Source organism: Podarcis liolepis (genome assembly GCF_965112155.1).
Source record: "Podarcis liolepis genome assembly, chromosome: 5".
Lineage (NCBI taxonomy): Eukaryota > Metazoa > Chordata > Lepidosauria > Squamata > Lacertidae > Podarcis > Podarcis liolepis.
Genome location: NC_139556.1, coordinates 92,645,929 through 92,672,700, shown reverse-complemented (window position 1 = coordinate 92,672,700; position 26,772 = coordinate 92,645,929). Strand labels below are relative to the sequence as shown.

The following is a 26,772-nucleotide window of genomic DNA, read 5'->3' as shown; positions in this document are numbered from 1 at the left end:
CTGAAGTGAGATTCGAACCGGAGGCTTGCTGATTTGTAGCCTAGTCTGATACCTGTCCTGCACTAGGCAGGCCAGCAATTCTGGGAAACAAAACACTGTACAATTGGCATCCCAAGAGTGGCTGGAGATGGGCGGGGTATAAATAATAAATTATTATTATTATAAATTATTATATCCCAAAGCTGAATGTCACTACCTGGCCATATATCAGTGTACCCGACATAATACACTGGATTTCTGTGGGGACCTGAGGAAAAACCACAGATCCCATGGCTAATGCTGATATGATCTTGAACGGCTGTTATGAAGTAAGCGTGTAGCATTGAGCATCATATATCTATTCGTTATCACTATTAAGTACTTTACACTTGTTGTTTTAATTGCAAAATTCACAGTTTTGTTTACAGTGACCGAAAATTGCTTTTTCTCCACTTGACGCCTTAGTTTAATTTTGGGGCTGGTGTTGTTTTTAGGGGCTCAGTACTAATGATAACCATAATAATAAGCTATTTCTGTATCTGTAACAGGTTGCTAAGTTTCCTCCTGACACGAGTCATTGTTGATTTCACTGTTATAGGGGAAAGGCTCTAGGGCGGCAGATAAGGCTGTTGCCATGGTGATGAAGGAGATACCGAGGGAGGAGCCTGCCGAGGAAAAGCCCCTCCTTACTATGAAATCACAGGTGGGCAGAATGGTAGGATTCTGAGGAGGAAGCTGACATATGTTGATTTTCATGGAGACCAACAATGAGCCGAGAATGATTTCTGTTCTTGGAGTCAAATGTTTCATAAGATTGAAAAACAGGAGTTGGGAGAGATATTTATGTAAGGCCACTTTCCACCCCAAATTACATTGGGGGCGTATTTTTTGGGGGGGGGAGCCATTGTTTTTCAATAGTTAGTACTTCGGCTGATGCATTTTATCTTTAGCTAATCGACTTCAGCTTGGTCTTTTACAAAACCCAAAATGCATAATATGCAATGTTATACAGAAAGAGAGAGTGAAAGAAATCACTTTGTGTTTCCTGATCTTGTGTATTAGGGCTTGGGGCTTAAAAACCAAAAACGACAGAGGAGTTGAGGAAAATGATTTACAGAACCACAGCGTACATATGTCAGTTACCAGTAGAGTGTCTAAAACCAATTGAAACTGTCAACTGTGATTCATGCTGTCCATACTTGCATAACAGAGTATATATAAATGCACATTCACAGCAAAAGGTATGTTGATAAAACTTTATGTAACATCTTCTCCATAGAGGTGTGTGTCATTTTGCAAAATATGTTTCAGTGCCTGTAAAACACTGGACCTCCCTCATTTCGGTTTGAATCCCTTCTCACGTAACGAGTAAAAGTCAATACGTAGACCCATAGTTTGAAATGACTGCTGTGAAAGTGTAGAGAAATTTTAATAGGTTCTTCTGTAAACAACAACAACACACCCAATCAAATGAAAACCTGTTTTGTTGAAACTGTGTGCCTTTGGTCTAGCTGTTGCCAACATATGAGATTCTGGCTTCATTCAGATGCAGTATAACGAATGAGCTTTGGGCTTGTCAGCTCTGCTGTCTCCTCCTTTGGCACAACTGCGAGCAAGGGACTGAAACGTTCTCTTCTCTTTTTATCTAATCGCAGTTTAGTGTTACATCTGAACCCAGACAGTGTTTAATCTTAAGTGCTGATTGCTGATGCAAGCCAGCTTCAAACAACCATGGTTGTTTTAATAAACGGAAGTTAAGATGAACTGCAATTTAAAGTTTGGGCATATGCTCATGTACATAACATTCAACCATAGTTTAGCATTACATCCGAACCAGGAATAGTGTAAATTACACTATTAAACATGAATTGGATAAAATAGCATCCGTTTTGATCTAAGCTGTGATGCTTGTCACGTGGAGGCACTCTGTACTCTGTCACTCAATTTAGATGGCAACTAAATTTAGAATATGCATGCCTGCTTGGTGATAGTTATCTTCCAGTGATATTTATCTTACTATATATTACATAGGAGCATAAGTTAAATACATTCTAAGTTGAATGCCAGATCGGAGCATATGCGTAAAATAAAAGTAATGATTTTAAGCATACTAGCCACAAGTGAGCAGGATGGTCAATAGCCCCTGATAATCAATAGTTTAAAATTTTATTTGGATTAAAATTCCAAAATCATTTCCACAGACCCACTATTCTCTAAATACTGGATGGTTTATTTGACAAATCTAGGATAATTACAAAAGGTCAGCTCAAAATTTCCCCCTGGGTTGTCCAGATTGTATGTTCATGATCCATAACAACTGCCAACGTTATCCTATACCTAAAAATCACTTTCTCTCAATTGCTCTTACAGATTTGCAATGCTGCATTATATATACAGAAACTCAAAATGTCCCGTGTTTAGATTGCATTACACAGGGCAGTTTTCCTACATGGATTACGCTGAATGGTGTGAAGATTGTGGCAGTCTGGGCTTCTTATGTGCACATGCCTTGGGAATCCATTGCCCACTGAGATTCCCCAACATATATATACATGTGGCAAGAGACACATGAACAGTCTTCTTACATGGATGTACCCATGTAGAAAAAACATCCTGTGGAACATCTCTACACTGGGACATGACTGGGTGATGGAATAGGATGCTCTGCTTTCTTACATCCTATTTGGATTTTACATAAATCAGCTTATGAATCGTACCTGTCGAGACACCTGATTCATAATGTGTTTTGTGCCCCATTTGTATTGGTTGTATGTAACAGTTTACCATAAATCATTTGTGATACACTCCTTCAAAGTAAAATGTTGTATCTGTTAGTCTGTGTACACTTTTTTCTCACTGTGTACCAGCTGACTTCATCCTTGTTACGCACCAGTTGGCTACACAAAGCCAAGAGAAGGCAAAACCAAGTGGATGAGTGAGTATTTTCAATAATTGTCTCCACATTGCGTGTGCCCACGTTTGCAGTAGGGTCATGTTGCCTTTCTCCCTTGCATACCTGTTATATAAATGTCTTGCTGTTTTATGATGCCTTTGTCCTTTGCCTTCCCATGTGCACCTTTTGTTCAGAACATTTGTCTGGTATAATGTAATACCACAGGGGAAACTGCAAGACCTGGACCCAATTTATGCATTCCTTTTGCAGCAAGGAACCCACACAAATAATGCTTTCCTGTAGCAGGACTCCCGTTTTGCATTAGTGATGTGTATAAGCATTGAACCAATGGGTTGTTTTGGTAATGTGACTATTTCCTGTGCCAGCTTGCCTCCTTTCGAGTTGTTCTTGTTGACTTGGGAAGTAACCAAGCAATCCAAATGACTAAACCGATTCACAGGAAAGCTGTTTTTCAATAGTTCCCATGCCACAGTGGTATTGTACAAATCAGGAATGAACCTGTGGCCCTCTAGATGTTGTTAGACTCCAGCACACCTCTCTCTCAGCTATGGAATGATGCGGGTTTTCTTTCAACCAAATCTGGAGGGCCACAGATTACCCAACCCTGGTGTAAATTGAGCCTTGGAATTATAGAACTGTAAGAATGACTAGTAAGTCCCAACTGTCTGCCCAAGGCAGAATCATCTGCCAAGTACTTTAGTGTGTTTATTTTGATTTCTGCATAAAATGAGGCCTACAAAGGTTTGCCTGCCTAGATGGCAGAATCTTAACACTGAGAACATAGTACGCAACAGGATTTCAAATATATATTTCCACCCATTGCAGAATGGATGCCGGCATATTTTCTAAGTAAGATCAGCTCATAAATATCAGGTATTTTGTAGTAGGGTATGCCCATTTGGTTGAGGGAGTGAAATACCATCTGTCAATTTATCAAGAACGTCCTTGTTTTGGAAACTGTGTAATACTTAAAAGTGTCACTTGTACTATATGATACAGCAGCTACATAATGGACAAAAATAAACAATAGTTTGTACAGGGAATAGTTGTAGGGGAAACTACTACAACCCTGGCTGAATATACACTCCCATTAACACTGTATGCAGTAAGCTATCACCACTGGCTTAAAAAGTGGTGTACAAACAAATCTATTTCTAGCCTGTAGCTGCCATGTTGTTTCTTGTGGAATACTGTGTTTTGATACATTTTCCTCCAAAGCAGCTTTGATCCAAATTGAGGAAAAGGATGGCCTATTTGTGTTTTAAGCCGGTAATGTGTATTGCAGCCCCTCGTGGATCTGCTTAAACTGCCAGATGTTATGTTGGTTATTTCATTTATTTATTTAAGGAAGGTCTTTCCCACTCTTCAGGTAAAACCTCTCTGAGTAGCTAAAATAAGGAAGGACTAAAACCATGGTAAAATGTGTTTTGGAAGACCCAACAGGAACGACAGAAAGCCAGGCGATTATGTTATATAAGAACTCGACGTCTGAGTCAATAAATAGGCCTGCGCATCAGAAACAGCATCAGGCAAGACTCCTAAAGGGGAGCATTCAAGAGTCCATATTCCAGAGGAATGTGGTGCAAGTCCAATGGGTTGCAGCCATCAGCACTGGCCAAAGACATTTTGCTGCCTGAGATGGAATAGCAAATGCACACACACACACACACACACACAACCCCACCTCAAGGTGAGTAGTACTCGAGCCTGGCCAAGCTATCTTGTACCCTGAGACAGGAAGTCTCACAAGCCCTTCTATAATACGATAATTATATTACATAAAAAATTACGGTAACCATTTGCCCTTTCATGACACCTAAAAGTAGCTGCTCGAAGCAGTTGCTTCCTTCTGCCTAATGGTAGAGATGATCTTGCTCTGCGTTTTGATCCTTGTTCCTCGTACGCCTAAGCAAACCAGATATGTAACATAGCTTGAAAAATCATCTCTGGGCAACTGCCAGTAAGCTTTATTTGTCTCTAAGAACTCTTAAGCCATAACAATTAACAGATAACCAGACCGTTTGTAAGTTAATGTTTTATTGCCTCTTTTACTTATTTTTCGCATATAATTTCTGCCAGACTATCCCCATGAGAATAATTAAAAAAATTAAATAAAAACCGCCTTGAAGGAACAGATCTCAGAAATTGGCTGGCTGCCTATAAGTTGAGTTGCCTTCCCTTCATATAAATGAAAGAGATTTTCTATTAGCTGGTTTTTATCATAAGTAAGCATGAAAGGATGAGAGTCAAAGAACTTCAGTTTAACTTTTTATTTTATGTATACACACACACACACACACACACACACACACATATAGTGAATCTTGTTCAACTGGATGGAAAACCACTGAGCTGCATTTTAATATGAGGCTGTGTATCATTATTTGTACTTATTAAAAATAATAATGTAAATGCAGAACTACTGGATCAAAGTAAAGATGCATCTAGTCCAGCATTCGGTTTTCACAAAGGCCAACCAGATGCTCACAGGAAATCCACATGCAGTGTGTGACCCTAATCGCAATTTCAATTGCAGTTCCTAGCACACGGCCTCCAATATTGAAGGGAGCAGACAGACATTATGACTAATAACCTTATTGTTAAGTTGTGGGTGAACATATCAGACAGCACAGTGATATGAGAGCCAGTGTGGTGTAGTGGTTAAGAGCGGTAGTCACGTAATCTGGGAAACCGGGTTCGCGTCTCCGCTCCTCCACATGCAGCTGCTGGGTGACCTTGGGCCAGTCACACTTCTGTGAAGTCTCTCAGCCCCACTCACCTCACAGAGTGTTTGTTGTGGAGGAGGAAGGGAAAGGAGAATGTTAGCCGCTTTGAGACTCCTTAAAGGGAGTGAAAGGCGGGATATCAAATCCAAACTCTTCTTCTTCTTCTTCTTCTTCAAACAGCTCTTGTTTATTCACAGGCCAGAACAGAACTGAATTGAAGGGTTCAGTCAGCCTGCTTATATAGAGCTCCAGTACAACGTAACTGTAACAATTTTCTAAAACTATCCAATCACTGAACGTTACTTTCGATCCCTTATTTGCATAACTACCTACAGTATCCCCCTGCTGGCCCAGGGTGAGAACTTCAGTACATAACACTTATCTTCCACTAAACTGTCTAGTTGCCTTTTAAAACCATCCATCCTGTGGTAGCAAATTCCATACCTTAACTATGCACTGTATGAGATAGTACTTCCTGAATCTTCCAACATTAGGCTTCGTTGGACAGCTGTGGGTTCAAGTATTAAGAGAGGAGGAGGAAAACGTCTCTCTGCCTTTTTTCTCCATCCGTTGCTAGGAGTGGCTGTGGGTTCTCCCCAGCACCGGTGGTGAAGTTGACGCTATTATTTATCAATTTATATACCACATTATGCCAAAATAGGCTTCTTAGCAGTTTACAAGTATAAAACCCAGTTACACAAGCTTGAAAATACAAGCACTCATAATTAATATGCACAAGAAAACAACCCCACTTAAACAATAGGAGGCTCAGGTTGAGAGATCAAAGGAATGCTAAAAACATTTTTGTTTTAGACAATCCTACCCAGAAATGTTGAATGTGTATTTTAAATTGTTGTTTTTAACTGCTTTTACTGATAATTCTATTGTTTTATTCTCTTTATAAACTGCTTCAAGGTTTTCTTTACAACTAAGCAGTGTATAAATTTTATGAAATAATAAATAATTTCCAGTACAGCGATTTGGGGCAGGAGGGTGTAGGGAATGGGAAGCCTGTTGGACGTTCGGCTTCTGAAAAACGTTCGCAAACCAGAACACTCACATCTGAGTTTGCTGCATTCAGGAGCCGATTTGTTCGGGAGCCAAGCCATTTGAGTACCAAGGTACCACTGTACCTTTGTTCCTTTTATGCTTAAGCCAGGCTGCAGATTGCAAGCGATGAATCTTCAACCACTCATCAAATAAATAAATAAATCCCCAACTACAAGTCCATTCATTCAATACAAACTATATAAAGGGGTGGAGCAAAACCTCACAGAATAATTCTCTTTATTAATTGACAATTTACAACTTAAGGGAGGCTCACCTACCTTATCTTTAGGCACCAGGGTTTTTTTTGTTTTTTTTTTTTAAAAATCTTTTCCACCAGGCTTTCCTTTTATCAGTGGGTGGGATGTTTTAGTCCTGCCTTTTTAAAAAATACGAACATATTTTACATGTTATTAGTTTTATGCCGGTTTTTAATGTATATGTTATTTATTTGTTTGTTGCCGTAAGCCACTTTGAGCTACTTTTGCTTTTGTTTTTTTTTAAGTGACTAATGACTTCAATTACTAATAATGAATCAGAATAATGACATCAGTGTTCGTGCTCATAATAGAAAGTTTTTGACATCGGGGCATTTTAAGCTTAGAAAAGGACGCAAGATACTTTCGCAAGAACCTCCATATGGCCTCCGTGACCTTGTGTGTGTCACGTGACTCGTGTGGCAACACGAAGAGGAAGATGTGCATCCCGGTTTGTGGAATCAAGGTGTTGGAGAGCATGCCATAGCACAGTTGCCACTGCTGAATAGCTAAACCACACGATATTCTGGTAAAGTCTATGTACAAATTCTTAAAAATGCAGCTGTACTGGTCTGTTGTAAGAAAAATGGGACTGAGTAGTTAACAACTTCTGTTCCACTGGCCTGCAAGGCCGAGGGGATCAAAACACTCTGAGGAGGCGTCAGGAGATGGAAGCACATCCTTGTCAGGGGTTGGGCAGTTGAGGAGGACTGGTGGAGACTGCCTCCCCAGGAGCCTTTCAGAGAGGAGGAAGGTGCAGAGAGTATAGACCTACAAGCATGGTTTGAGACAGGGCAGGTAAGGTAAAGACCCCTGGATGGTTAAGTCCAGTCAAAGGCAACTATGGAATTGTGGCACTCATCTCGCTTTCAGGACAAGGGAGCTGGCGTTTGTCCACAGACAGCTTTCCGGGTCATGTGGCCAGCATGACTAAACTGCTTCTGGCACAACAGAACACTGTAACAGAAACCAGAGCACACGGAAACGCCCTTTACCTTCCCACCACAGTGGTACCTATTTATCTGCTTGCACTGGTGTGCTTTCGAACTGCGAGGTTGGCAGGAGCTGGGACAGAGCGACGGGAGCTCACCCTGTCATGGGTATTCGAACTGCCGATCTCCTGATTGGCAAGTCCAAAAGGTTCAGTGGTTTAGACCACAGCGCCACCCGCATCCCATGAGACAGGGCACATGCTAGAAGAAGATAGGAGTTGGGAAATAACGGGTGGCGGAGAGCAGGAACAAGGTAGCATTGGACAGAGACAGCCTGCGAAGCAGCTAAATGACCAGTTGTCTCTGGAGAGTCTACCAGAGCCCCACCTTCTCCAAAATCTGACGTTCGATGTGAATAGCTGAACAGAGAGCCCAAAGGAAATTTGCCCTTAGCAGCCACCATAAGCAGCAGGAGGAGTCTCATTGATAGGAAAGTATTGGCCAGAATGGGGAGCTTTAATCGGAGCAACATCGGTTCACAGTAGGTGCATTTCTTGGGCTTCTTTGAGTTCCTGAAAGAACTGAAAAGCTTGCTCTTTCTCTGCCTCTCTGATTTCCTTGGCAATTAGCCAGGAGCCATTGACAAGCACAGTGACAATCCTTCACATTTTGATCAGGGATTGGTAATTCTGAAAAACCCGGGCCAAATCTGTCACTGCCCCAGCCTTCTCTTCCTCATCTCTTGGTAGACCGTGCCCACTTAGGCTGGTGGGGCAGAGGACTGGTAGAGAGGCCAGCAGTAGATGGTGCCAGAGTCAACGACAGGCAGAGGCAACTCATGCTAGTTTTGCCCCTATTCTTCTCTCTGCTGGGTTCCACAAATGGCAGCACTGAGACTGAAGCAGGAGAAAGCCAACAGCTAGTGGGCTGGATGTAAGTAAGATGGCGGGCGGTGGGAGGCCTAGCTGAGCTTGGTGGGGCAGTGCCCCATTTGCTGTGATGGACCAGCCTCACAGCTCCCATCCACAGGAAGCAAAGATTGCCCTGCTGGAAGGCACATTGCAGGGTCTGAATGGACTGGTTCCACCTTGGCCAATGTGGATAGGTTTTCTGGCAAAACTAGTTGGTGATTGAAGGCCTGCCTCAAGCAACTCATTTGGGAAGTTCTTATCTGTTGCAATTCATCCCCTTCCTCCAAGCAGGTGGAAGGCTCAGGATATGAGCAATGAATCGTGTTACATTTGTACACAGCCCAGGGTTGTGTTGACATTGTTGCTCAAGGTGACTTCCATATTGCCCTCTGCACTGGTATCCCTCAGGAAACTCTCTTCGCTATCTTTACCCAAGCCCTTTCCCAACCTTTCATTTCCTCATACCCAGTGCTATTTTTTCTAGAAAAAGAGGTGCCAGAACACCCTTGTTCTCTTATAATGGCAATGGCGACCACCTGAGACGTGCCAGAACTGAGTTGCAGCGAGTTCAGGCTGAAAAAAAGTTCTGCTCTTACCCTTGATTTATAAAGCCCATAGAGTTCCACAGTAGAGCTAAACAGTTGTTTTTCCACCTCAAAACATGGCATTATTCATTGTGTCTCTAGCATTCTTTATTTTATTTTTGAAATGGCAGAATTCCATTAAAGTTGCGGATAAAACTGCTATCACTCCATCAGCCGATCTGTTTATTTTTTTTAATGCTTTACAAACAACAACAGGGAGCTGACCTCATCCCCATCACCTGATGGCAAACAGTATCATGGTACAACAAGTTTCTTCTAAGATGACCTTTCAAAATAATATATTATCTGGTTATATTCACTCATGAGATGAAGCAGTTATCTTAATTCAATAGCCTCAGCATAGTGCCACAAAATGATTTATTTTAGCCACTTAATGAGTCGAATAATAGATTGAAAAGTAGGACAGCTAATCAATGAAAACTCAGAAGCAGGTTGAGGGTTCTCAGTAAACCCTGTGTTCCACATCAGGGGGTCTGATGTGGCCATGTAGTTTCATAGGCACAAGGAATGTCGCAATTGTTTCAGTACAATTACATGTGCAGAGCATTTATTGGCCCTGAAGTGAGCAATGTAGCCACCATTTGCCCTTCCAAATTCCCACATGTGCACTGGAGCTGATGGTTTAGCACATTGATGTGCAATCCAGAGCCTGATGGGTGTGCAGGTCACCCATGGATGGTAACAGGAGGGAGAGGTTGATGTATCCTTTTTCTTCCCCTCTACGACAGCAAACCTCCACAAGGCATTCACAGCCTGTATACATAAATATAAAGGATTGCAATGATCACAGGCAAGTGGGGACTGCGAGAAAATGTTGCTGTGTGGAAAGCTACTGTTTGGGATTCCAGGCAGGATCTTTCCCCATGACACCCTAATTTCCTGTATCCTCCACACCCCACTGGCACATAGAGTTGCTTGGTCAGTCCACTGTGGATTGTTTTTGAGGCTCTCACCCCCAGTCCCACCCCTTTAAAAACAAAACCCCAATGGTCCTCTTGCAGCTCTTTAGGTCTTCCCAAGCCTATTGGCTTGTGTGAGGATGGTCCCATTGTCCCTCAATAAGGATCCACACTCAAAGAATGAGTTTGGCATCTGGCTCTAGCAAGCTTTGCCAACCTGGTGCCTTCCAGATTTACAGTCCATGGCCCTGTATGTCTGCCATTGGTGTTGAAGGACTGGAGTGTCCTAATCAAGCGGTCCTTGAAAACCCTGAAAGGGGGTTTCTGAGATCTGCTGAGCTGCGTTCACACTGTACATTTAAAGCGCATTGCTTTCTCCAAAGAAGGAGTTTGCCGCTTGCAGTACTAAAATTCCCAGCATCCTTAAAAAGCTACAGTGTCCAGCATTCTTTTGGGGAAGCCATGTGCTTTAAATGTAAGGCATGTATGCCGTCTTCAACATACTGTTCAGGGAAGTTTTTAATGTGTGATATTTTAGTGTATTTTTGGTTTCTATGGAAGCCGCCCAGAGTGGCTGGGGAAACCCAGCCAGATGGGTGGGGTACAAATAATAAATTATTATTATTATTATTATTATTATTATTATTATTATTATTATATGGATTGCATCCCCAACTCTTTGCTTGGTTATGCTGCTAGGAGTCCCTGGTTTGCTCTCCACCCAGCAGTTAGTCAGGTTTGACCCTACTTTATATCCACTGGTGTTTTGCTGCCCTTTAGCTCATCTCAAATGTCCTCAAAGTCCAAATTGGAAGCTCACTTTTTGTTTACTTAGGCAATTGTACAGCTAAATTGGATGAGGGGAAAGCCGCAAGCACATCTCTGCCCCCATGGTCACATCCACACCATACAGGATGCTGAGAGTTGTTGGAAAACATATCAGAATTACAACTCCCAGCACCCTTTAAAAACTATAGTTCCCATTGTCTTTTCTTCTTCTTTTTTACAGGGGGAGCCGTAACTATTGAAATGGCATAAAGTGTTTTAAATGTATGGTGTTGATGCGACTCTTCTTTTGCATTTCTAGCCTGAGCTGGAGGACTTCCTGAAGTTTCTTGCGTAATCTAGAGCAGCGTTCCCCAAGTTGGTGCCTTGCAGATGTTGCTGTTGGGCAAACAACTCTAACCTGGTGCCCCCCGTTGGCCATATTAGCTGAGGCTGATGGGAGTTGTGGTCCAACAACATCTGGTGGAGGAAGGTCACTTCAGACGCAAGGGCATGTTACAACACTGACTAATTACTAGGTGGAAAATAACAAATACAAAAATGTATCTGCCAGCTATTGAAGTGCCATGCAAAATCTGGGTTAATTTGGTCATAAATTGTGTAAAACATTTCTTTCGAATTCTGAATATAATGCTGAAATCTAAAGTTGAGTGTCGTAGGTATTGCTTAATGGTGTCTCTCTTTTTATTTGCTGCCTCACACCCAATTGCTATATCCATTTTGTTTTGTGCTTTCGAAAGACTTATTATGCATAGTTCAGCCATTCGAGAGACTCACACACAAACACACACATCCACTTGTGCTTTTCTGTCATTAGCTGGTGAATGAGCAACAAGAAAGCAGACCCCTCCTGAGCCCCTCCATCGATGACTTTCTTTGCGAAACCAAATCAGAAGCCATTGCAAGGCCTGTGACGTCCAATACAGCAGGTAACTGAAAGTTCTACTACTGTTGGTCATGTTCAAAGCAATTCTTGGATGTTGTCTGGCATTGAGCTGTTCCCCTACTCCACCACCCTTCAAAAGCTCATGAAGTGGAGAGTTATGTGTGCCCAGCATAATCTTAATAGAAAGGGATGCAAACACACACACACACACACACACACACACACACACACACACACACAACTGAAGGCTTAATTCAAGGAAGGGCAAACTGGTGTTGTTAGCAGAGCCACTTGCAGGCAGAGTCCAGAATGCAAAAGAAACTGATAATACTTTGCTGGGTAAAAGGAACAAAAGCTGTAGATAATATGAAGCGAAATAAACAGAGAGGTTTTGCCTTTCTTCATTCAGGCCTTGTTCACAGCAGGAAGACTTACAACTACACGCACAGGAGAAAACTCCGTCAGAACTACACAGCCAATCAGAGTGTGCGCTACCTCAGCAAGTATCACGCCATTCTGACGGGTTCCTAGGAAATATCTCCACTGTCACCACCTCTCTTGGTTAGCTGCCTGTCAACAAAATTAACCCTTAGTTTACTAAGTGAATGATCCCTCTGTTAGGCTTCCAACAGTTGTCAGACTCTTGCCAGCACCAATCAGTATGGCCAGTCATTAGGCATTACAACAGTTGTAGTCCAACAGCAATTGAAAGGCCATAAGTTCCCCATCCTTGGCCTAATTGCTGGTGAAACTGCCCTTGAAGAGGAAAAAGTGAGGCACATTTACATCTATCTTTTGACCTACTTTCATATTTTTAGCCTTTCATCTGACTCCCATCCTTCGCCATAGTCCTCTGTTCTCTGTGTCCTCGTGTGTTTGATCCTGACTTAATCTTCTGCTTCCTTGTCCAAATATATCTGCTGTTGCATCATCTTCTTCTGCTAACTTCCTGGTGCCCATTGCTTCTTCTCTCCCTCGAAAGCCATTTATCAGCTACCTTCTCTCCCTCTAAGAAGGAATAAAAACTGTTTTCAAACAGAAATTTTACCTAAGAGGGTTGAGGGGCAAGTCATCACTTCTAAAACATCTATAAGTCTCCATCAGAAGACTGCTTTGTGCTGCTGAGTGCATCTCCCCTAGAGCTTTTATTGGCTGCTACTGGAGACAATATTCTGGGCTGGATGCTTTATTTGTCTGACCTAGGAAGGCAGTTCTTATGCTAAGTAAAAAGAAGAAGAAGAATTCACTACTGCTTCTTTCAAGAATTCAAAACAGGCACCGAGGAAGAGCAGGATCTGAGCAGCACAACCTTGAGGGCTGCAGAGTCAGAATGTTGACAAAGAGTCACTTGGCATACAAGGTGTCAGGGCCAGACTAGAAAAAGATGACCTAATATTTAGGCCAGGAAGTTCACTTCCGGAAGAGGAAATGCCCATAGCTCTGTGATAAACCATATATATTGCATGCAGAAGGACCGAGGTTCAGCCCCTGGCATCTTCAGGTAGGTGTGGAAGAGTCTCCTGTCTGATAACTTGGAGAAGGGCTACCATCCAACAGGGGCAATATCCAGCTAGATGGACCAGTAGTGTGGTTTAGTATATGGCAGCTTGCTTTGTCCTCAACATGGACCTCAGTAAACCTTTCCATTGTTGTTTATCTCCGTCTGGGAGAAACAGGAGGCTGCATTATGATGGGTCAGGCAAATCGCCTAGTGTTGTCTGCTCTGATTGGCAGTGTCCCTCCAGGGTCTCTGGAAGAGCCCTTTCATGTCACTTACTACCCTGCCATTTTAACTGGTGTTGCCAAGGACTGAATCTGGGGCCTTCTGTATGCATAAAAAGTGCCCTGCTACTGAGCCGTGGCCTTTTTCCTTTTCGTTCAGGTGAGTGTTTCTTAGGGAATGTAATTATCCAGTTTATCACTGTTTCTTTGAGATAGATGATAGATAGATGAGAGAGAGGAGGAGAGAGAGAGAGAGATGATAGATAGATGATAGAAAGATGATAGATGATAGATAGATAGATAGATAGATAGATAGATAGATAGATATAGATAGATATAGACAGACAGACAGACAGACAGACAGACAGACAGACAGACAGAAAGAAAGATGATGATGATGATAGATAGATAGATAGATAGATAGATAGATAGATAGATAGATAGAAAGATAGATAGATAGATAGATGATAGATAGATGATAGATAGATGATAGATAGATGATAGATAGATGATAGATAGATGATAGATAGATAGATAAGATAGATAGATAAGATAGATAGATAGATAGATAGAAGATAGATAGATAGATAGATAGATAGATAGATAGATAGATAGATAGTAGATAGAAGATAGATAGATGATAGATAGATAGATAGATATAGATAGATAGATAGATAGATAGATAGATAGATAGATAGATAGAGAGAGATATAGATAGATAGATAGATAGATAGATAGATAGATAGATAGATAGATAGATGATAGATGATAGATGATAGATGATAGATGATAGATGATAGATAGATATAGATGATAGATAGATTTTAAGTGTGGTGCAGTGGTTAGTGTGCTGGACTAGGACCTGTGAGACCAGCCTTCAAATTCCCCACTGAGCCATGAAGGTCACGGGGCGACCTTGGGCCAGTCACGGTCTACCCTACCTCACAGGATTGTTGTAGGGGTTGTCTGAGGAAGGGTTGGACCATGTAAACCAGCTTGAGCTCCTTGGAGAAGAGGTGGGGTAGACATGCAGTGAACAGATAATATTTGTACTCTGCACTTTCGTAAAGCTGACCAAGGCAGCTCACAACATACAAAACATAATAAAGCCAGCCTAAAGATAACCATAAAACATAATAAATCAATAAAACAGGTATCAGTTGGTTAATAAGAGAAAGTCATATTGTGAAGGTCTGTCTGAACAGTACAATTTGAAGGGAGACAGTTCCTGCTAAACCTCTAGTGGCAAAGTGTTCCACAGGGCAAGCCTGCCATATTAAAGGCTTGACCCCCAAATCTGTATAATTGGGGATATTGTTGCTTTAATGTTAAATTTGATGGTGGCATGTGTCTGTAATTCACCCAGAGATTTGCACAAAGTTGGGGTAACCCTAATTGACCTCTTCTCATGTCTATCACTGGGAAAAGAGATATTTGCATTTTTTATATATAGCCAATAACCAAATGACCACAAAACTCTGGTACACCACAGATCCAGCCAGCCCAGCATATATCTATATTTTTGCAAAAAGGAAGGAGATGCCACGAAACATTCAGACGTCTTCCATCCTCTGTCAGTCACTCCCCGTTTTTCTACCAGTCCCAGAGGTTTGGGGACATCCTGTATACGACCTCTATATCCTCTTTTCTGCTTAATAACTGTTGATGCCTTTCATGAGCTTGTCGAAATCCTCTTATGAACCATGTATATGCCAACTTAGCTAAGCCACACTGACACAGATGTTCAAACACGTTAAAGTCGAGCGAGTTGGGAGGGGAGGGAATAAACTCACAGCATCAGCAAAACGGTTAGGGGAAACAGCTTCAGAATGTCACCTAAAAGAATCCCACACAGCTTCATTTTTTCTGGATGACACTGGGGCCAAGCAAATGGGGTTTTGTCCAACAGTAGTATACTCACCCCCCCCCCAAGAATCCTAGTTTGTTGAGGGTGCTGGGAATTGTAGGTGTCGGGAGGGTGGCTCTACCTTTCTGGACTTGCTTACTTTAGTGATGCTTGCTTAGAAACACAGCTGCTTAAAAATAAGTCCCACTGGGGAATGAATACCAGTCGTTTTGTTTAGGATTTCAATGAAGGGCTTCAATTCTACTCTATTTATTTACAGGCGTGAGGGTGCATATCACCCTCTATGTCACAAGATGCATCCATTCGGTTGCCTGGGACCTAGGGCTCATCCACTTTTCTGTTTGTCCTGTACCTAGGAAGCATGGGTCCGAGTGGTTTCCCACTCGTCTCGTGCTTTCTAGGCATGAGTCCCAGCAGAGAGCCAGTGTGGTGTAGTGGTTAAGAGCGGTAGTCTCGTAATCTGGGGAACCGGGTTCGCGTCTCCGCTCCGCCACATGCAGCTGCTGGGTGACCTTGGGCCAGTCACACTTCTTTGAAGTCTCTCAGCCCCACTCACCTCACAGAGTGTTTGTTGTGGGGGAGGAAGTGAAAGGAGAATGTTAGCTGCTTTGAGACTCCTTTGGGTAGTGATAAAACGGGACATCGAATCCAAACTCTTCTGCTTCAGTTCTCCATTTGCCTTGCCACACCGGAAAACGTTTTAGAGCTAAATCAGAACAAACAGCAATCCATGCAAAACCCAATTAGTGGGGTAGGAGAGCTGGGGGGGAGGGGAATCACATCTGACAATCAGTGTACCCCTTTGGTTTTAGATAGTACATGGGTATGAGTCTAAAAAGCCCAGCGCACAATTTTTCATACGCTTCCAGAGTTATTTAAAAATTGGCTTTATAGACTCATCTACCCATGTACTATCTGAAACCAAAGGGGCTCATCGGTTGCCAGATGTGAAATATATTGTCTTCCCCCCCCCCTAAGTTCTCCTACCTCACTTAATTGCTGTTTGTTCCAATTTAGCGCTAAAGATCGGGTTTCCCCAGAGGAAAGCAGTGGGGCAAACAGAGGTGATGAGAATTCTCATGAATATCTTCATCCACATTGGTTACATGTGGTCAGATCCTCCTTACTGGACCAGGGTACTGGTGTTCACAAAATAGGCATCGCATGAAGCTGTTTGTGAAAGTGCACAATCTGCACAGGAAACAAAACGAAAATACTCTGGTGTTGAGCATGCCTTCGAATGACAAACAGAATTTGGTATCTCCTTAAAACTGAGGCCACAGAGGTTACATAGGAATACAGGAAGCTGCCAGGGTCAGACCTTTGCTTCATCTAGCTCAGTATTGTCTATTAGCAGCGCCTCTTCAGATCTCAGGCAGGGCCAGTGGAGTCACTCAGCCCTGCCTGAAGATGGCAGGAACTGAACCTCTGCTCTTCTGCATGCAAATCGGATGCCCTACTACTATGGTGCTGTGGTGCAACCCTATGGGAAAGGTCAGCCAAAGTTAAGCCTTCATAGGTCGCACTGATTTGAATAGCAAAGTTAACCACATGCCTTATATCAGGCATGTCCAAAGTCTGTTTCGGAGGCCTATTCCGGCCCACCAGTTGGTTTATTATTATTATTATTATTATTATTATTATTATTATTATTATTAAGAATTTCAACATAACAATGTATCAAAACATATCATATACATTATTTTTCTCCTTTTTTCCCATTTCCCCATCAAACCCTCCCCCCCGAGACTTCCCTCAGCTCCTCTGTCTGATTTCTCAGCACATGTTATTCTCTGCATATTATAAAAATATATCAATCCTTATATTATCTATCTACCATGTTATCAGCCACTAAATTTGTGTATGTTTATTCAAAACCTGCCAAGGAGTCTGGTCCGCCGGTTGGTTTAATCTGGCCCCTGTGGCAGTTTATTTCCTTAATTCCTTAATCCTAAAAAAAGGTCAACAACTTCGGTTGGCCCTTTGGTCTAGCCTCACGGCCCTTCACTTCATCAAATCTGGCCCTCTTGGAAAAAAGTTTGGACAACACTGCCTCACACTCTTCCACTGGAGTTATTGTGTCTTAAGAGTGATTATGCCCAAAGATTTCTGAGTTGTTTTTACATTTTTTTAACCCAAAACCCCCAATGTATAAAAGAAACACAAACAATCCCAATGGAGGAGACAGGGAAATCCAAGGTTAAAACATGCATCAACTCAAATGGCTAAATACACCAATTCTGACATTGGGCCGGCTGATTATGTATATCTGCATCCCTAATTAATGCACTCCCCTAAAACAATATGCAGGAAATGCAAGATTTAATTAAACACAAGGCTCACAATCATTCCTATTGTCATATGGAATCTAATAACTGTTTCTTAATGAGCCCTTGAGTCTCATTAACAATGTAGTGTTTTTACAAGGATATTTTCCAATTCATTTTGAACGCCAAACCACTCCGCTGCTAATCCTTGATATGGAAACACAAACTAACTGCAAGGGAAACGGATTGATAATCAAGGCTGATGTCAGTGGTTGGTAACATCAGATACCTGCTAACCCCTCAACAGGGATCTCATTGCTGACCCCCTGGAGTTCCCCGGTCCAGCCCTTCCTCTTCCTTTTTGCCACTGCTTCTTGGCTCCCCTTCTGTCTCCAGGGATTCAGGAAAAGACAGGAGGCAGCAGAAAGGGCAGCAGCCTCCACTTGCCTTGTCCCTTCCTTCTGGCCAGTAGCATGGATTGGGTCCATAGGTAAACAGGTGGACCATGGTGGCAAAGGTGGCAACTTTCAGGGCACACTGGAGGTGTGCTGCCCATGGGTGTACCTCGCCACCCAAATATATAAAATGCTGGAGTTTGGCACGGTTGTTAGTGCAAATGGAAGAATGATTGTGGCTGCAGCTCCACACCTGCACCAAGCTATAATTCCTCTGCCTAATGTCCAGTCTACATGTGCAGAAAAAGCATATGGTTTCACTCTTCCACTTTAGGCAGCAAGAGAGGGATTCCATGTTTGAATGTTCCACTTTTTAAGAAACAAATGAAAGTGGAAGTGGGCAGACGCATGGAACCCTGCATCGTGGTGTGTTTATTTTCTCCATGCAGAGAACTTTTCATGCCAGAGAAAAGTAATTCTTCACTGCACCAGTACAGACTCAGGAGAGCTATATGGTATTCCATATGATTTGGCTGATCCCATTGTTTGACATTTTAGTTCTACTTGTGGGAAATTAAATCAGCATTTATTTAAGGTAACAGTAGCCAGAGAAGCAGCTGATTTGAATCAGAATAGGGAGAAGGATTTAGCCCTTAACACACACACAAACCCTGCAAAATTGATTCCCTGGTGTAAATTGTCCCCATGGAGCTGCTATTAGCTGTGAAGTCATATTAGATATGATACATAAGCACACCCTTATTGTCCTTTCAATTTGGACAGGGCAGACCACCCAGTCCAAACACAGGAGATGTGTAATCCCCACTCACCTGTGTGTCACATATAGCTTGACTTGCTCTAACGTCTGAGAATTTGATTTACCCTTAACACATTTCTTCTTAAGACGCTGGAAATGCGACATCCAATAAAAGCGAGTGCTTAAAACGGTTTCATTATGTTGGGCCTGTGATAGTTTTGTCTACAGGGCTGGATCTCTTGGACCTGAGCGAACCAGTCTCCCAAACCCAAAACAAAGTGAAAAAGCTGGAGAATTCCTCAAGAGGGGAAAGCTTGAAGGCTTCAACTCACAGGAAAAAGGCAGACAATCCAGACCTTATCAGTGTGGATGCTGAGCAGAAAATCCAGCCTGCCAGAGCTCCCGAGAAGTCGCCATTGGATTTAGGTACTTAGCATCTTCGATCACCAGCTACAACTTCCCCATTTTTCACATGCTTTGCTTTTCCCTCACTCTTTGAGGCCTTGCTTGACTGCAGGGCTTGGGCTTCAGGAAGCCAGGCTGGAACACAGCCTGGCGAGCTACCCATTGCATGCAGATGTGGGGTACCTTTGGCCATCCAGATGTTGCTGAACTACAACTGAGTAGCTGGAGGGCATGCGGTAGTGGTACGTGATGTTGAGCCCTCTGGTTAGTGAGTGGTAGGAAGCCTCTGCAATTGCTAAGCCTGATACAAGAAATCAGAGCTAGGGGATGGTAGACTAGAGGTCTTGAAGCAGAGAGTGGATAGCCATCTATTGGGGACACTCATGCTCTGGATTCCCTGCATTGAGCTGGGGACCTTAGACTGTACGGTCTGCAGTGTGCCCTCCTGCTCTATGGCCTAATCCACACTATATATTAAAGCAGTATTGTACCACTTTGAACAAGTATAGCTTTCCCCAAAGAATCATGGGAGCTGAGTTTGTAGTGCTGTGAGTTGTTATGAGACCCCTATTGCCCTGCTCACAGAGCTACAATTCCATGATGAATCCCTCTTCCCGGAAAACTCTGAGCATTGATAATAATAATAATAATTATTATTATTATTATTATTATTATTATTATTATTATTATTATTATTATTTATACCCCACCCTCCCCAGCCAGAGCCGAGCTCAGGGCAGCTAACACCAATAAAATTACAATAAAACAGAATAAGGGGGGAGGACCAATTTAAAATACAGGTTAAAATGCAATTTAAAATGCAGCCTCATTTTAAAAGTAGCCCCTAGATCAAAACCATTAGGGGAGGGAAACATAAGGGTCAGACTGAGTCCAAACCAAAGGCCAGGTGGAACAGCTCTGTCTTGCAGGCCCTGGGGAAAGATGTCAAGTCCTGCAGGGCCCTAGTCTCTTGTGACAGAGTGTTCCACCAAGTCGGGGCCAGTACTGAAAAGGCCCTAGCCCTAGTTGAGACCAATCTAACCACCTTGCGACTTGGGACCTCCAAAGTGTTGTCATTTGTGGACCTTAAGGTCCTCTGTGGGGCATACCAGGAGAGGCGATCCAGTAGGTACTGTACGTGGGTCCTAGGCCACACTGTACCTTTGTGTGGGGAATACGGGTCTCCTAACAACTCTCAGCACCCTTTACAAACGACACTTTCCAGGAATTGGGGGCTGGAGACCATGATTGTTAAAGTGGTATGATAATTCCTTAAATGGATGGTGCAGGTGTAATGATACAATGATCCCTACTTAGTGGAAAGAGCAGTACTTTCTGCATTGATTCCTGCACTGCAGAGGATTGGACTAGATAACCCTTGGGATCCCTTCCAACTCTGTGATTCTGCTAGCCTCACAGCAGACATCCAGTTCAATTCCTCCAGGCCTTTATTTGGAAACAGCTGCTCACAGCTCCAGCTTGGCCCTAGAACTCTTTTTCATGTAGTTGCACCTTTTCTTTAGCTTTCCTTTCTGCTTGGATTGCTTTTCTGCCAATACCTGCTGTGCTTCCCTAGTTCTTTAAAAGCTGAACACCTTGGAAGGTACTTGCCTCCCCTCACACCTACCCTCAAGGCAAGGCCTGCATGGAAACACTCTTGAATTTGGGAGCTAAGCTGGGAAAGGTTGCTCAAAAGTCTCTGATAGGCGTTTGAGGATGTTGGAGCTGGTATCACTTTGGGGTTGCGATTGTGTGTCTCTGTCCCAATTAATTTCTGGCTTGAAATTGGAGCCATCCTAGGGAGAATTTGTAGAATTATCCCCTGCCATGCCTCACCATTTTCCTTGTCATGCTTCCATGAATCCCAGCTAGCGTTACCGGGCTTAAAAATGAGGGCAGGAAGTATCACCCTCATGGCTTCAGAGCAATACAGTCGTACCTTGGAAGTCAAACAGAATCTGTTCCGGAAGTCCATTCAACTTCCAAAACATTCAGAAACCAAAGCATGGCTTCTGATTGGCTGAAGGAAGTTCCTGCAGCCAATCGGAAGCCACGGAAGCCCCATCGGATGTTTGGGTTCCAAAGAACATTCGCAAACCAGAACACTCACTTCTGGGTCTGCGGCATTCGGGAGCCAAAACGTCCGAGTACCAAGGCGTTCAGGATGCAAGGTACGACTGTATTAGGGTATCATAAAGCCAGTTAAGAGTGAGAACAAACAAACAAAATTCCCTTCACTATGTATTCTGCTGGTTAAAAAAATGACAACCACTAGAACATTGGTATTCCTGGGAGTATGATTGTCGTTGCATGTTTTTTCATATTCACATACATCATTATCATCATCAAAATGCTCCCCAGCTTCTCAGCATGCAAGAAAGGGTGCTGAAAGTAGGAGAGGCTTTTGAGTTAAACCCATTTTTTGTAAAAGAGACAGATGCAACAAAACACACACATGTCTCCAGTCCTCTCTCCTCACAAGGAAACTGTCCCTGTAAATCTTCCCCATCGCTTAGGAAAGTGGCAGGTGCAAAAGCTATTTTGAATGAAATGACCTTTAGCAAAGTCGCAGTGATTTCCCGAAGTGTCATGTCTGTGTGAAATGTGACCATTTGTGCAAATGTATTGTTGGCTCTCAAGCTCGTCTTGTCCTTAGCTGTAACAACACTGATAGCAATAAGAGCAGCATATAGCTTGGAGTGGATGAGATTTATTTTTTAGCTCCACAGAGTGACTGTTTCCTCCCTGAACTTGTTTGGCTCTGGAATGAAAGCAATGTATTCCTGAGGCCTTGCGAGAGATCTTGTTTTCTTTTCTCCTTCTCAGTCAATATCCAGGCGCAGCTAGAGAAATGGGATGATGTGAAGTTTCATGGAGACAGAGCCAGCAAAGGCTTCCCAGCACCGGAGAGAAAACCTTCATCTACTAGAGCTCCATCAAAAGAATTTCTATGGTAAAACATACTTACCAGCTTTTGCAACAGGGCCGGCCCTGCTGTTGTGCAGGGTGAAGCATCCTGCCTCGGGCAGCAGGTTCAGAGCTACCATTATTATTATTTTATTATTTTTATTTTTTTATGTTTTATTCAAGTTTAGGATTTTTACATACATTATATTATCTCGTTCCAATTTTAAATTTCCCATACAATTATTTCCTTTCCCTCCCCCCCCCCCCATATCCATTGGAAGGGTTCAAACAATTATCCTCAGCCGTGGGCATAGCGTCTTTAGTTTCCACCGAATGTCTTTTGTTCCAGTAGTTTTTATCCATTGAAGATAGGGGTTCCATCTGTTCCTTATTATGGTGGACTTGACCTTCCACGTTGTTTCCTGTGACATGACTGCGACAATGTCCGACTGAATAAGTTCAAACAAATAACTATTCCATGCCTCAACTGTCCTTTTTTCCTCTGTCTTTCCAACCGAAAGCTATCATTGCCTTTCCCGCTAATATCATAGCTTTGAAGGTACACTGGTCACCTTTCTCTATAGCCGTGTTTCCAAGTATACCCATTGTCATGAAATCAAAGTCTATTGAAAGCTTCACTTTAAAAATTTCATTAATAACCTTTAGGATTTTATTCCAGAATTTCTTTTACCTCTGGGCATTCCCAGTACATATGGGAAAACCATCCCTTGGCTTGTTTACAGTGCCAACAATTAGAATTCAGTCGTGCAACCATATTAGCTAGCAGAGCTACCATTAAAGGATAGCAAACTGTCATGTATTAATGGCAGGGATGGCCAATTCATCATGTGCCCATGGCTTTCTTGGCATTACTATTCCCAGAGGTAGGAGGGCGAAGATATCCATCTGCTGCTTCCAGATTTTGCAAGCACTCTTTCCTAGGAAATGAAATGGTGCTTGCAAAGAGATCCCTGGGGCAAGCCTCACAGCAGCAAAAGGGACAACTTTACGATAGCGTTCAATGTTTTGGGCATTATTCCTAATTGAATTGCATTTAAGTTCACACCCCGCTGTACGTTTAATGCACTCTTATACCACTTTAAGAGTCATGGTTTCCCTCTGCCCCAGTATCCTGGGAACTGTAGTTTGTTAAGGGTCTCCTAGCAACTCTCGGAAGTGAAAGCTGGACCATCAAGAAGGCTGATCCCCGAATAATTGATGCTTTTGAATTATGGTGCTGGAGGAGACTCTTGAGAGTCCCATGGACTGCAAGAAGATCAAACCTCTCCATTCTGAAGGAGATCAGCCCTGAGTGCTCACTGGAAGGACAGATCATGAAGCTGAGGCTTCAAGACTTTGGCTACCTCATGAGAAGAGAAGACTCCCTGGAAAAGACCCTGATGCTGGGAAAGATGGAGGGCACAAGGAGAAGGGGACGACAGAGGGCGAGGTGGTTAGACAGTGTTCCTGAAGCTACCAGCGTGAGTTTGACCAAACTGCGGGAGGCAGTGGAAGACAGGAGTGCCTGGTGTGCTCTGGTCCAGGGGGTCATGAAGAGTCAGACACAACTAAATGACTAAACAACAACAGCAACTCTCAGCAGCCTTAACAAACTATAGTTTCTAGGGTTCTTTGGGGAAAGTCATGACTCGTAAATTGATGAAAGATTGCTTTAAGCATATGGTGCGGACGCAACCTCAAAAAGCTTTTCTTAAAACAAAACAAAAACCCCACCTTTGCTACTGACTTTGCTCACTTTCACAGAAACACTACTGTTGCTCCTCTCTACAACATCTGCGAGGATAGAACCATTTTTCTCTCACCACAAGCCTGGGAATTATAATGAGTTGTGCCAAAATCATATCACTGCCCTTTCTTCCTCTGTCATATCATATCACTGCCCTTTCTTCCTCTGTCATATATCACTGCCCTTTCTTCCTCTGTTCACTGTTTTGCACATACCTAGGATCACGAAGCATGCATCCTATGATGTAGGCAAGACTCTGTGTGCTTTTGTCCCGAGTGCATCTGCTCTGCCAGTGTTGCAGTGATGGGGTCTACAAATCCTTTTCCTCCCTTAGGTCTGCAGAGAACAGATCCCAGTCAGAGTTGGCCACTGTCAAGACCGCACTGGAATCTGACTCAGCCTCGGATATAGAATTAGCGCCTGCTCCTGCACTTGCACCAAAGGTAAGAGGTCAGCGTCTTTTGGACAAGTTCTGCGTTCAAGGAAGGCTTTTCCAAGCTGGTGTCCTCCAGCTGCTTTGGACTACAACTCCCATCAGCCCCAACGGGAGAAAAGCAGCTAAATTTATTTCTTTGGCGGGGGAATGGATTTCAGCACATCACTCCCTCTGCCTTTTCTCTGCTCTAAGCAGAGGGAGTATAATAACATCCATGCTTAGTTAGTTGACCATTAGTAAAAGGTAAAGGGACCCCTGAACATTAGGTCCAGTCGTGACCGACTCTGGGGTTGCGGCGCTCATCTTGCTTTATTGGCCGAGGGAGCCGGCGTACAGCTTCCGGGTCATGTGGCCAGCATGACTAAGCCGCTTCTGGCAAACCAGAGCAGCACACGGAAACGCCGTTTATCTTCCCGCCAGAGCGGTACCTATTTATCTACTTGCACTTTGACGTGCTTTTGAACTGCTAGGTTGGCAGGAGCTGGGACCGAACAACGGGAGCTCACCCCATTGCGGGGTTTCGAACCGCATGACCCAGAAAAACTGTCTGTGGACAAACGTTGGCTCCCTTGGCCAGTAAAGCGAGATGAGCGCCGCAACCCCAGAGTCGTTCGCGACTGGACTTAACTGTCAGGGGTCCTTTACCTTTTATGTTAGAAGGAGGAGACTTAGGACCATCTCTCCGTGACATGAATCCTACAGATGACCAGGATTTGCCAGTTTGTTGTTGCTTCTATCATTTGTGTGCTGCTTCATATAAGGCTCTGGAAAGTCAGTTGCAAGGTGGGGGTGGAAGAGGAGATCCCCACCAGTTGGCTGTCGGAAAAACATGAGATTTTTTGACAAAACACTTCCATGCTATAAATACTCTTATGGGCATAAATCAGAGTGACTGCAGCTCAGCTCTTGCAGACATGCTGGAAGATTGATAGTGCAGTAAAAAAAAAAAGAGAGCACTAAAAAGCAGAAGAAACCAAAACATTGGCCCATTTCCTAAGTGGTAAGCTTTTTAATGTCCGGTACTTAAATTCATTTTAAGGAATGTGGTGGGATTTTATTGCTTTTAATAGAACTAAAATTCAGCCTGCTTAGCATACAGGTCCAAGCACCTGATGGTCGCAGCACAGCATGGCCAAGGGCAGCACAGAGGACCATGGGTGATCAGCTGTGCCATCACACAGAGGAGTGGACTTCTACTTTCTCTTTTTTTAAAAAAAAAAATTATTTATTGCGCATTCATATCCCATCTCTGCTCCAAAGAGCTCACAGTGGTATACGCAGTTCTTCACCCTCCCTTTCCCCCCCCTTACAACAAGCTAGTGAGGTTGCACAACAGAAGCATTCTGGGATAGATCTGGGTGAATAATTCCTGGGATAGTTCCTGGATAATTCCAGGCCTTTCCTCCTTTTTGTATCCGTACATGACTCACAGAAAGGCATTCCATTTGCTCTTTTGAAAAATTCACATACAGTGGTACCTCGGGTTACATACGCTTCAGGTTACAGACTCTGCTAACCCAGAAATAATGCTTCAGGTTAAGAACTTTGCTTCAGGATAAGAACAGAAATCTTGCTCTGGCGGCACAGCAGCAGCCGGAGGCCCCATTAGCTAAAGTGGTGCTTCAGGTTAAGAACAGTTTCAGTTTAAGAACGGAAATCCAGAACGAATTAAGTACTTAACCTGAGGTACCACTGTATTCAGATCTGCAAGTAGAAAATCTGCTCAGACACCCGGAGGGGAGCTTTCTCTAAGTTCAGGGAACGGGTTGTTGTTGTTGTTTTGTCCTGTTTATTTAAGGGGAATGTAGGCTTCTCTTGTCACTAGCACAGAATGGCTGCAGAAATGTGGCAAATGTAAGAATGGGAAAAAATTAGGAACTGATAGAAACTGACAGATTTGCCTACCCCGCCCCTTAGCCATGGAGTGGGGGGAACAATTCCCCCTTAGGGAGTGGGGAACTAAACCTCACCTCCCCAGGCACCAAAACCCCAATGTAAAGACAAAAACAGACTACATGCTACACATCTAGTTTGTTAGGCAATTTGACCATCTTTTAACACCTACCGTGCTTCCTTTTTCAAATCTTCAAATGGACCTCATATTGAATCTTGAGCATTTTTATTAATCTTAACAGTTTAAAATGCCACAAAGGTTGAAATTAATATTAACAGCTGATACATTATTATCAAAAGGATTTTAATCCAAGTATTGCTTATCAGATGGCAGCCCTAGTTGTGACTCAGTAAGGTTGTAACTCGGAAGTAAGCCCCATTGAACTCTGTGGGGTTTACTGCTGGGTCCACATGCAAAGGGTCAGGCTGCCAGG

The 26,772-nt window shown here is 43.1% G+C and overlaps 1 protein-coding gene across 7 annotated transcripts in view; it reads left to right on the top strand.

Annotated features, from left to right (window-relative positions):
* The window catches only part of PEX5L (peroxisomal biogenesis factor 5 like), a 173,027-nt gene that overhangs the window by 114,659 nt on the left and 31,596 nt on the right, over nt 1-26,772 (top strand). For 3 of the 7 annotated variants that reach the window (XM_083504175.1, XM_083504172.1, XM_083504173.1), the window contains 5 exons: nt 578-682; nt 11,874-11,985; nt 19,167-19,376; nt 22,182-22,308; nt 24,344-24,452. In XM_083504175.1, coding sequence (XP_083360301.1) covers nt 578-682; nt 11,874-11,985; nt 19,167-19,376; nt 22,182-22,308; nt 24,344-24,452 — 663 coding nt within the window. The remainder of the gene's footprint in view (nt 1-577; nt 683-11,873; nt 11,986-19,166; nt 19,377-22,181; nt 22,309-24,343; nt 24,453-26,772) is intronic. The other 4 variants (XM_083504177.1, XM_083504174.1, XM_083504176.1 and 1 more) reach the window with 2 other exon arrangements.